General features: G+C 47.7%; 1 protein-coding gene across 1 annotated transcript in view; it reads right to left on the minus strand.

Annotated features, from left to right (window-relative positions):
• Positions 1-8,530: 8,530 nt before the first annotated feature.
• T265_02015 (hypothetical protein) overlaps positions 8,531-11,951 on the minus strand; it is a gene marked incomplete at both ends in the record, with an annotated part of 10,170 nt that continues 6,749 nt past the window's right edge. The window contains one exon of the mRNA XM_009166163.1: positions 8,531-8,614. Coding sequence (XP_009164427.1) covers positions 8,531-8,614 — 84 coding nt within the window. The remainder of the gene's footprint in view (positions 8,615-11,951) is intronic.

Consider the following 11,951-nt stretch of genomic DNA (forward strand, 5'->3'; position numbering starts at 1 on the left):
CCCACCAATAAACTAACCCCAAATCCAAATAGACCACATTTTCATTAGTTTCCGGTGGCCAGGGTTGATCACTGAGTGTCGCTCCTTCTGGAAAACCCTCGTAGACTCCGACAATGCACTTGTCCGCTGCTTCTATTCATTACTCTTTTCAGGTCTACGCAAAACGCGCACATCTCGCTTAACCACTGAGAAGCTCGTGGACCGATAAATCAAACAGTCCTATCAGAACCAGCTCTTCCAACGCTTCCCAGAGAGTTTGTTGTCGTATAATGACGGCCACAAGAAACAGATATTCAAAGCGCTACGCAAGTCCAGGACTTTTGGATGCTGTACATCCCAGCCAACCACATCCAAACAGTAGATAGCTGATGGGACTGTGGCCCAGTTACAGATCCCCCCTGGCCGTAGCCACACCCTAACTCGACACATCATCTGATGTCAAGTACAAATAAATGTCCGTGAAGCCCCGGAACCTTGGGGGACCCGAAAGGCCGAAAAAATGCTTAATAGAATATGTCCAAGAAGTTTGTGAACACAATCCCGTCCCGGTCACATACTTCATACTTCCATACGAAAAGTGTCCGACGAGGATGTCCACTTTCTCTGTTCTTGTACAACTTCATCACTGATGAAATGATGAGGCGAACGCTGAAAGATCTCAAAGCCCCGGTAGTCAAATCGTTGCTGGTTTGGAAGTTGTCGATCTAAAGTATACAGACGACATCGTCCTCACCTCTGAAGACAGAGACGAAGCATAAGCCCTGTTGAATAACCTGACCACTTTCATACCATCTTTCAACACGAGCCTTGCACCTTCAAAGTGCAAAGCATTGCCTCAGAACATGTAACCCTTCAACGTGCCCCCCCCCAGACTCAAGGAGAAGCACTGGAGGTTGTGGAAATGTTTACATAGGGCGATAGTTGTATTAGCTCTGACGGTAGTGTGTCCGATGAAGTCAGTGCACGAATCTCAAAGGTCCGAATCAGGTTTGCTTATTTGCGTCACTTGTGGCGTCAAAAAGGCATATCAATGGGTCTTGAGAGTCGTGTGTACCAGGCTAGATAATAATTTAATCGCTCAGCTGTAACACCCTTTCGGCGCCCAGCTGTCATGCTTGCCAAAGGAAGCACCAGAGCTGGGACACTGCCAAGTTGCTCAAGCCTAGACAGGGGAAGTCGAGAGGCAGAGGGCTCGATCGAACCGCGGACCTTCCGCTCCAACTACTGAGCAGTCTCGCCCGTACCAGACCTGAGTAAGGACTGCATTGTTGTATGGTTGCCAGACATGGCCTCTGCGTCTTCAGATTATTGACCACCGGTGCCTCAGAAATGTTGCTGGCGTCAGGTGGTGTCAACAAATCCTCAACGCGGTAATTGGGAAACTGGTGGTTAGTTATGTGGTGGGTAATCCACTCGCGGAAAACATCATTAACCATAAACTGCGGTATCTCAATCACGTGCTACGCATACCGAAACATCGTCTGCGGAGACGAGTGATATTCCCGGTGCCTACTTCAAAGTAGCGCAAACTGTGAGAATAACACATTAATTGGCAGAAGTGTGACAGACCTCAGGTGTTGTCGGTGCGGTACGCCTCCAAGGACAGGGTCCCCGTGACCACTCCCCCAGAGTTCGGTTGGATACATTGCAAATGGCGGGCAAGCGATGTCAGTGGCGTTCGTGCTGTCACTTTCTCTCCAGATTTTGATTGAGCATTTGGAGATGTAAGTACCTCAGAACACTTCCGGTAGGCTAGCAACACCCCCTCCCTCCACTCCCTTCCTTCCACTCCAAGTCATCAAATAGGATCCGATGAACTTTGTGGCTATACGGCAGGAAAGCTTCAGTGTCTACACTGATGTTGCAGTCTCTGGAGATGACGTTATGCTGGTTAGGACATGCACTTTGCACGCCAGAGAAACATCCGCATCGTAGTGCTTTTTTTGTCCCTGAATCTCAAGGGACGTGTGTATCAAGCTACAGTACGGGCTGTTTTGTTGTATGGCAGTGAGGCTTGGCCTATTTGAGTAGTGAAACTGAGACGTCTTCAAGTGTTCGACAATCGTTGTCTCAGAACCATAGCTCATGTGGATTGGTGTCGGTGAATCCGTAATGAGACAGTTAGAAAGCGCGTTTTCGGTTATAAGACGTGCACTTCCATTGAGAAATGTGCCCAGCACCAGAAGCTGCGTTGGCTGGGACATGTGTTGCGTATGCCAAACCATCGTTTTCCCTATTCAGAATGGTGTAAGCAGAGAGGTGGCCAACCTTGACTTCGCAGAGGAGTATGAAGATCACGAAATGTTTGGGCGCTGTCGGTGCTACTCGCCTTCCAGGATGGGGACCGCGTGATCCTCACTGTGCCTGGTTGGAAACACTACAAGATATGGCTGCTAACCGATGTCAGTGGCGTTCTTGTTGTCAGTTTCTATCCAGATTGCCTGAGTGAATGTCTGGAAGTGTAGGCACCTCGGAATGATTGTGGTAAAATAGCACTAAGTCCCTTTCCCGTCCACCTTATTCTTTTCTTTACAATAAGGCTTTCACATAAATCATGGTCGTACGACAGTGAAGCATCGGTGTTGAACACTGACGTCATGCTGTCGACGATGATGATGGTTATGCTGAGCAGAAGCGAAGGAAAGGTGGACAGTCAATGGTCTGGCATCGAGATGTGAAATAAACTCGTACGACAGCGAAGCATCACTGGTGAACATTGACGTTGTGCTGACGATGACTCACATAGGGTTCGAGAATGAATGTAGTTCATTCAGAAAACTAGAAGTTTAACGTTCCAAGTTAGAACATGATGTATCCAAACTTCCCATAATGTAATAACGAGTGGTTTAGCTCACATCTTTATCCATCCAGTGGTCTTAATTCCTCTCGCATATTCATGTTTTACCGACTCAACCAAATAATTAGTAGAGCATTCACTGGTATCACGTGTGAAAATGCACGGTTAGATTCACTGCTTGTAGGCCAGACAGCCGATCATCGGAGAGGACGTAGCCGATAGACCAATATTCCATAATGACCTGAATGGGTTTAATTGTGGCTGTCACCATCTGTTTTTTCTAGATGCGATACAATTGCCCTGTTCGATTAAAAAAATTGGGGCGCTTTCTCACATTCATATGATTAATCGATTTCCTCGTTTTTACTGCCCGCCTCTGATGCTACTGTTGCAAATAAATACAGTTAGTTGGTTCAGGCCAAAAAGCGGTCCTTGCTGTAGGATACTTCAAGCCCAGGGCTATATAAATGGATGCTGAATTACGTTAAGGGAAGTCAGCACTGTAGCATGTTTCACAGGTTCTCAATCGGGTTGAGGCCAAGAGTACAACTCAGCCTATTGGGGGGGGGGCAAGATGGCTCAGTGGTTAGCGCGTGAATTTACTGACCGCAATATCAATGATTCGAACCCAATCTCTGCCTCTCGACTTCCCCTGTCTAAGCCTGGGCAATCTGACTGTATCCCAGAGCTCGTGCTTCCTCTATGGGGCCTGGCAGCTAGGCACCGAAATGTTGTTCATCATCATTGTAAGAAAGGCGTGCTTCCCGTACAGTGGCTGCAGCTGCCACAATTTCGTTCACCAATGATTTTGGGGGTGGGGTAGGGAGCTGCACATTGGAGACGGGAGCTGATAAATGAGTGCATGAATGCAGCACAGTCAGTGGACTGTTCAGTGGGGGACTTGGGAAGGGAGCTATCCACTGAAGGCAATAGATTAGATCCACGAGCGCCATTTGTGTTATTCTTCGCTTACTCAGGTATCAGTATTTCGAAAAAAAACTATCCTCTACTGAAACAATCCTATGCGAAAGAGGAATTGCGACCAAAATGCATGCCGTTTTGTAACTGAAACCGGAAATCACACGGTCCCTTATTACGCCCTGTCTAGCAGAGGCAATACTGAGTGAAATATGTCTTGTTTTATTCCCTTCCGGTGGGCGCGCACGACTTCACAACTAGATCAGGTCAGAGTTCACCACGTCCACTCGTGTAGGATAGAGTTGCCCTCTCTCACCACTTCCGTTCAACCTTGTTACTGACGCACTGCTCAAATTGATTATGCCTACCCCTGAAATGGCGAGGATCGAAATGTTCCCGGGGTGTTCGCTCAGACTTTGAGCGTGTGGATATATTGCTGTCTTTGGTTTAGTCTTGAAAGACACAAGTCATTTTAAATAACTTAGATAATTCTGTCGCACTGTTTGGTATGCGCTCCGCACTTGCAAAGTGCTGATACAAGACTAGGTGGGATCGAATCCAAACCTCATGCTTGCAGGTAAATTCGTCTATCTGGGTAGTTTTATAAGAAGCGGTGGGCTAAATGAAGACGATATTACTTCTCGAGTCGGGAAGACCAGGACAGCTTTTGACAACCTCCAACACCTATGGTGCCAGGGTGACGGTGCGATTTACTGTGTTTAAGAATCAGAAGTGTGACTGCTACTTAGAGAGGACCACGAAAGCTGTTACTGTCTCTTAACCATTGACCCGGTCTAGTGGGAACATCGGTTCAATAATGCTGAGGTGCACCAGATGGATTTTAGCAGGAGAACCTCTCCCACGATGGATGAGTTAGTCACACTTCACAGGTTACGTTGGCTAAGACATATATTCCGCACGCCAGTGGATCGTCTGCCTCGAAGAATTGTTTTCGGTCAGCTGTGCCAAATGAAAACGACTGGGAGGTGGACAGTCTATGACCTGGAAAGGAAGGTAAGACTAACCAGTAAACCCAGTTTGGCCGACAACTTCCGCCTCTCAGGATGGCCACACATGCAATGAACTCACCGGTCGTTAATGATACTGATAGACATAGACTGACCACGTACTAAGTGGTGCTCGTGCACCAAAGGTGTTGCGTTTGATGCCTAGCTCCCCGAATTGGCCCACTATTCTATCGCCTCCAACGCTACAGTATCTCCCAATTTCCGGTGACCGAAAATGCAGCAGTTGGAGCCAACACACCCTTGGCGCTTGGTTTATAGTTGATAGACTGAACAGAACTAAATGCCTGTAATTACGGTATGCCTCAGTTTAGTTCCCGACCTGAACCTTCCAAGCTAGAATTCTCGTCAAAAAACACCAAAAGTGAATCTGTACTAACGCCCCAAACCATGTCAAAAATGGTCGTACAGCGCAGTGTATGCGACGACAACACTTCAGGAATCCCGACGCCTTCCAGATGCTCCATTGTCAACCGGCATTGGGCGAATACTGCAGCATGATTAGCTGTTGGGTCCACACTTTTGGTTTATTAGAGCTCGCCTTGATGCTGGACCGGCAAGCAGCCCGTCTTCTGGTCAATCGCGTGCGGGACAGACTTCTTGACCGTAGCAGCACCTAAGGGTGAGCGGTAAAGCGGTTTCGGTGCGGGATCCGCCCAGAAGAACCCTTAGAAGTGGCTTATGATTGTGGTCAAATATCCGAACGAAATGTCGCAAAATGCTTCGAGGACATCGGAAGTCAAAAGCGAAAGCTTTCCAACGTTCCCAGATCGCAGCTGCCAGGTTCTGACCCGTATAACAGCACGAATGGCTGCAAACCCAGAAGTTGACAGACAACGCATATCTCATAGATTAGCAAAAACACTCAGATTCCAATATTCGGAGGGCAATTTTTACACAAATTGATGCAGATGTCCAGGTGAACAGGGAAAACAGAAGGTTTGGATTGGGTACGAGTCAACGTTGCAATGACACCTTGGGGTGTGAGATAAACGCTAAATTTCACAGCTGAATCAGTAGCTCTGAGTTCCCATCCGAGTAGAACTAGATTGTCGGCATACCCAATATCTACAACCGTACTGTCTGGGAGGATTTGCATATCGCAGGCGTCGAAAACTGATAAGGATTGCATACCGATACCAAAGATTGAGAGAAGGGGGACAATTTTATGACACTAATGGATAAGGTGAACTCAAATGGGGTTCACAAACCCCAAGAGGCTATAACGGTAACATGGTTTCCTGCGGTATTCAACTTTGGAATAAGATGTCTCGACCAGCCATTGGCTCGTTACCAAACAAGGATGGCCGTTGTCGGCCAACAGTCTGAAGCCATGCTTCACGAGGAAGCGTTCAGACGACTCAGACGTCCAAGTAAGCCCCACCATGCGTTTACACCAAACCAGATAATGGTTAATTCATCAGATTGATGGGGTGTCAGGGTACATACCACTCGGTCCGTCTCGCACCGCCAAGCTTGGAGTCGTCTCGCATTTACTCATCAAGCAAGCGTCTAAAAGCTTTAGACAAAGGTGCCACTAGGATACTTTTCAGGACGTTATGCTCTGAAAGACGAGCATAACACCGATATTGCCCTCTGAAACCTGGGCTTTTCAAGCTTGTACCTCATGTAGTCGTCTTTTGTACCCCATGTAGTCGTCTTTACCCTGTAACCAGGCAAAGATGACGAGGCCGCCAGCGGAATCTTCGGCATCCCTAGATCCCAAATATGGAGGTGAGGTCTATGCGAGTAAAGCGGTATTTGAGGTAAAAACAAGTCAAACTCTAGACACTCATCAATATGGCTGAGACGTTTCATTTCCGATATGATTCTTTGTACTCGTTCGATCTCGTAGCTAAGTGACTAAGGCGCGAATTTACTGACAGGAACGTCTGTGGTTCGAAGCCTTACCCCGGCATCCGGAATGCCTATGTATAGGCGTCGGCAACCTGACAGTATATCAGTCCTCGTGTTTCCATCGGGTGTCAGGGAAGCTAGGCACTAAAAGGATTTTACAGCTGAACGATCGTTACTTTTCATTAGATCACTCGTTCCAATACAAACCCTTATCTACCGTACACGAGAAATAAGCAAGCGCATCGTATTCCATGACAGGGCGGATAAATTCCGCCAGTAGTTTCGGCACAGCCTCCGTGATCCCACGTGCGATCGAGTGTCACAACGTCCAAAAAAATTCTATAGCCTTTGCACGCTGCTCTGGCGGCGTCTTGGTCATGAGATCTCTTGGAGTAACGATACTCATAGCACGAAATACGATGCTTTTTTAATGTTTTGTTAATGTGCAGGCCCTGATATTTGGCTGGGTTGGCCGATGGTTTGGCCTCTACCGCGCACTTCACAGCTACGACATTATGTTTTATTGCTCCAGCCTGCGAGGTAAGTTGCTCACGTGGATCCTGAACAGTGTGATACCCATTAAGGATGCCATAGACCCTGGACGGTGAACGTGGAACCACCTACGGCCTCGGAGGTTTACGACTGCATATGTTCTCTCAAGCGCCACCGAGCTCCCGGTCCGGATGACCTTCCACCCGCACCGTACAAAGACGGGGGTGAAGTCCTCAGTCAGCGCTTGTCCGATCTGTTTGCTTGCATTTGGGAAAAGGAGTCTGTCCCAGACAACTGGGGAGAATCGGTGATAGTGCCCATTTTCAAAAAAGGGGCGCGTAGTGAGTGTGGTAACCACAGGGGGATCAGCTTGACCCCGGTTGTAACGAGACTGTTGGCGTCAATTGTGCTTCGTCGCCTTACGGTGGCCCGTGAGATGCTGACCCGAGAGCAGCAAGCGGGATTCCGGCCTGGTAGGGGTTGTGTTGACCAAATCTTCACACTGCGTCAGGTGCTAGAACAACACCATACGTATAAGCGACCCACGATTATAGTATTCCTGGATTTCCGAGGCGCATTCGACCCGGTTGATCGGTCTGTTCTTCTTGAGACGCTTGCCCACCAAGGAATGCCCCGGAAGTTTGTAAACATAATACGTTCTTTGTATTCTCAGACTTCCGGACGTGTGAGAGTGTACGGAGAGCTCTCCAAAAGCTTCCGCACACAAAGCGGTGTCCGTCAGGGATGCCCACTCTCTCCATTCCTTTTTAACTTTGTGATCGATGAAATAATGAGACGAACGCTGGAGGGTCTCCAAAACCCTGGTGTTCAAATAGCCAGTGAAGAAAACCTTGTCGATCTGGAATATGCAGACGACATCGTTCTCATGTTCGAAGAGGAGGAGAAGGCGCAAGTATTCTTGGATGAACTGACCAAAGTCATCCCGTCCTTTGGTATGCATTTTGCACCCACAAAGTGTAAGGTCATGCTTGTGGACGTGCAGTCACTGAACACGCCCCTTACAATCCAGGGAGAGGTACTGGAAGTTGTGGAGCGTTTTACGTACCTTGGAAGTTGTATTAGTTCTGATTGCAGTGTGACAGATGAGGTGAATGCACGAATCTGCAAGGCTCGGGCCGCGTTTGCTAACTTGAGACACCTATGGCGTCAGAATGGTTTATCCCTGAATCTGAAGGGACGTGTGTATCAAGCTACAGTACGGGCTGTTTTGTTGTATGGCTGTGAGACTTGGCCTATTCGAGCAGCGGACCTGAGACGTCTTCAGGTGTTCGACAATCGTTGTCTCAGAACCATAGCTCGTGTGGGTTGGTGTCAGCGAATCCGTAACGAGGCAGTTAGAAAGCGTGTTTTCGGTTGTGTAACGGGTACTTCCATTGAAGAACGTGTCCAGCACCAGAAGCTGCGTTGGTTGGGACATGTGTTACGTATGCCGAACCATCGTTTGCCGAAGAGTGCTGTTTTCCATGCCCAATTCAGAGTGGCGTAAACAGAGAGGTGGCCATCCCTTGACTTGGCAGAGTATGAAGGAGATCACGAAACGCTTAGGTGCTGTCGGTGCTACTCGCCTTCCAGGATGGGGACCGCGTGATGCTCACTGTGCCTGGTTGGAGACATTACAAGATATGGCTGCCAACCGATGTGTGTGCTGTGCTTGTTGTCAGTTTCTATCCAGACTGTCTGAGTGAATGTCTGGAGGTGTAGGCACCTCGGAATGATTGTGTTAAGCCTAAGCCCCCCGATGATGATGATGATGAGACCAGCGACTGCCCACCGTTAATTGTTTAGGTTTTCCGTTCGCCTTAACCCTGTAGTAGTGACCTCCCAGAAATTCTGGTATCCAATATATCAAAGATGGCGGGGAATTGATTTTCTGGAGAAAAGTCACCCCGTCTGACGCCTACAGATGCTGATGCCTACAATGTGCTGCTCAAGAAGCCCATTCACTCATCCCTCATCATTTTCCGCATCACTGAAGTCAGGCTGACACTGGTCGAGTCGTGCTTGTCACGACCTTGTCACGAAATAATGACGGCTTCTTTCCAATTCGCCGGTACTATGCCTTCTTTCACTCATCGGTTAGAGAATATGGTGAAAACTGGGACAAAAACGCTTGGTAGCTAGTACAACATCAATGGATGGAACTCATCTGACTCAGGAGTTTTTCGTTTGTCTAAGTGTGACAAAATCTCGTTAAATTCGCAGGCGAATCAGCTGTTTCGCGTTTACTTTCGTCTCCAATCGACCAAAGGACTGTACGAGTTCTGATGGCTCAGTGGTTAGAGCGCGGGTTTACTGGCCGGAAGGTCCATGGTTCAAACCCGACTTCTCCCTCTCAAATTCCCATATTCAGGATTAGGCAATCGGGCAGTATCCCAGCCTTCGTGCTTTCTTTGGGTGGCATGGCGGCTAGGCACTGAAAGTGTTACATCTGAACGATTATTATCTTTTATTTGTGGGTTCTGGAGTGTGATAGGCCAAGGAGTACGTGTGAGCTAGCAATGGCACTCATTCAAAATGTCTTCCACTACTTGACCCACTTCGGACCTCAGCGACGGTAAGCCCTCTGTTTTCTCCGGTTCGAGGTTGCTATGGGTGAGGATCCGGTGCGGCTGTTTATTTGCACTGCGGATTAGAGGAGATTCGTACGGTCCACTTATAGATTTATTCAGTCGACTCGTATATTGCTATAGCTTGTGCGACCTACCGGTGTTCCGTTGGCCAAGAGTTTCCCAAGACGTATCTAGGGCATATTCGGGAGTCAAATTGTTCATGCATCCAAATCGCGCCTCAACGGCGGCTACATTGTCCTTCGAAGTGAGGGGCTAGCACAACGTAGACAGGTTCGTCTGGAAATGGTCCCAGACAAAACTGAAGTGCTTCTTCTTCGGTGACTCCCAAGACATCTGTGTGATAATGCCGGAAAGTTATTCTTCCACCCGCTAGTAAATAGTGTTTTGACCTTTCTAGAGCTCCCATCTAGCTACAAGCAAGTCACCAGCTTCAGATGGTACGTAGACGCCAAGGCCTCCTGGTATTCCACGAACCTGATCACCATCACCATCGAAAGCACAAAATCAGTGTTTAACACTGATGCTTCGCTGACGTACGAACATAATTCATTTTAAAGTCTTATTGTAAAAAAAGAATAAAAGTGGACGGCGGATGAACTTAGTCCTAGCCTACAAGAGTAATTCGGAGGTCACACGGACACTCTCGACACTTATTCAGGAAGTCTGGATGGAAATTGACAACAAGAACATCAATGGTATTGATTAGCAGACATAACTTGCATTGTCTCCGAAACGCATTGGGAACCATGCGTTCTCGGTCCTGGAAGGAGTGCCGCACCGATATCACCCAGACTTTTGTAATTTCTTTTAAACCTTTCTACCATGCTAAAAATTGATCACCTCTTTTTTTCCGCCACTCATTATAGGGCACAAGAAACAGCACTCTTTTCTGTAAACGGTGGTTCAACAATAAAAACAATAGTTCAACTGTAACACTTTTCCTAGCTTCCATGCCACCCAAAGCAAGAATGTAGGCTGGGATACTGCCAGGTTGCCCAAGCCTAGACAGAGGAAGTCAAGAGTCAGAAGTCGGGTTCGAACCAGGGACCTTCCGGTCAGTAAATTCATGCTCTAACCACTAATTCATCTCGCCCCCAAACTGTGGTTCGGTATATACAATACATGGACTAACCAACGCAGCTTATGGTGCTGAACTGTCATCAATGGAAGACAAGAACACTCGCTTTCTAATTGTCCGGTAACGGATTAAACGACACCGACCTGCATGAACTATGGTTTTGAGACAACGGTTGTTGAAGACCTGAAACCGTTTCAGTTCAGGGCGTCTCGGCTATAGAACAAGATCCCATACTGCAGCCTGATACAAACGTCCTTTGAGATTCACGGACATGACGCTTTGGCGTCGTAGGTGTCTCGAATCAACAAAGACGAGCCGAGCCTTGCAAATTCGCAGATTGACATCATCTGTCACACTACATTACGAACTAATACAACTTCCAATACACGTAAAACGCTATACAACCTAAAGTGCCTCTCCCTGGGTTGTAAGTGACGTGTTCAGTGACTGCATGACCTTACACTTTGTGGGTGCAAGGCATATGCACGGATTCGGCGGCTGTCGTTCACTTGAAAGGCACAAGTGAAAAAAGGGTGCAGCGGTGCTTTTCAATCAATTGGAAAATGTTTGGGACCGATTGGGAAGTCATCGTTTCAGAGGGGTTTGGTAAACAATCGGTGGATTTATTGCTGGGCACCGTTTCGCTTTTGACACAAAAGCTTCGTCAGGCCAAGTGAGTAAGTAAGTAGGTTGATTGGGGTTTTAAGGCAGTCAGGGAACCAATTGATTGAAAACATCTACGGGCCATGTGTTCGGAAGCTGTCAAGTGAATATGTTCGGTTGGCGAGATTGGAGGCAAACTGGGAGAACCATCGCATTTTCAACATTAGATGCATGAAGCACAACATAATTCCCAAATCTCCGGTTGTTAAGCCACCAGATGCGCCCCCCGCTTCTGCTCGAATTGCTTCTTCAGCGGCCAAGTCATTCCTCAAACAGAGGATCCATTTAACCACCCAACGTTTAACTGATATCCGCCACCGCGCATGTCGTCTCAACCATGATCTTCAGTCCGCACTCTCGCCTGCTGAATTCGAATTACTAGATACCAAAGCGAAGGAAGTGAAATCAGCTCAAGGTAAACAATGCAAGGACAGACAAATACGGAAGTTCGAGAAATTGCTTTCTACCACTCGCGGTTCTAGTAACACAGCAGAGAAGAATACCAAAGCGAAGGAAGTGAAATCAGCTCA

This window comes from Opisthorchis viverrini (assembly GCF_000715545.1).
Source record: "Opisthorchis viverrini unplaced genomic scaffold opera_v5_23, whole genome shotgun sequence".
Taxonomy (NCBI): Eukaryota; Metazoa; Platyhelminthes; class Trematoda; order Opisthorchiida; family Opisthorchiidae; genus Opisthorchis; species Opisthorchis viverrini.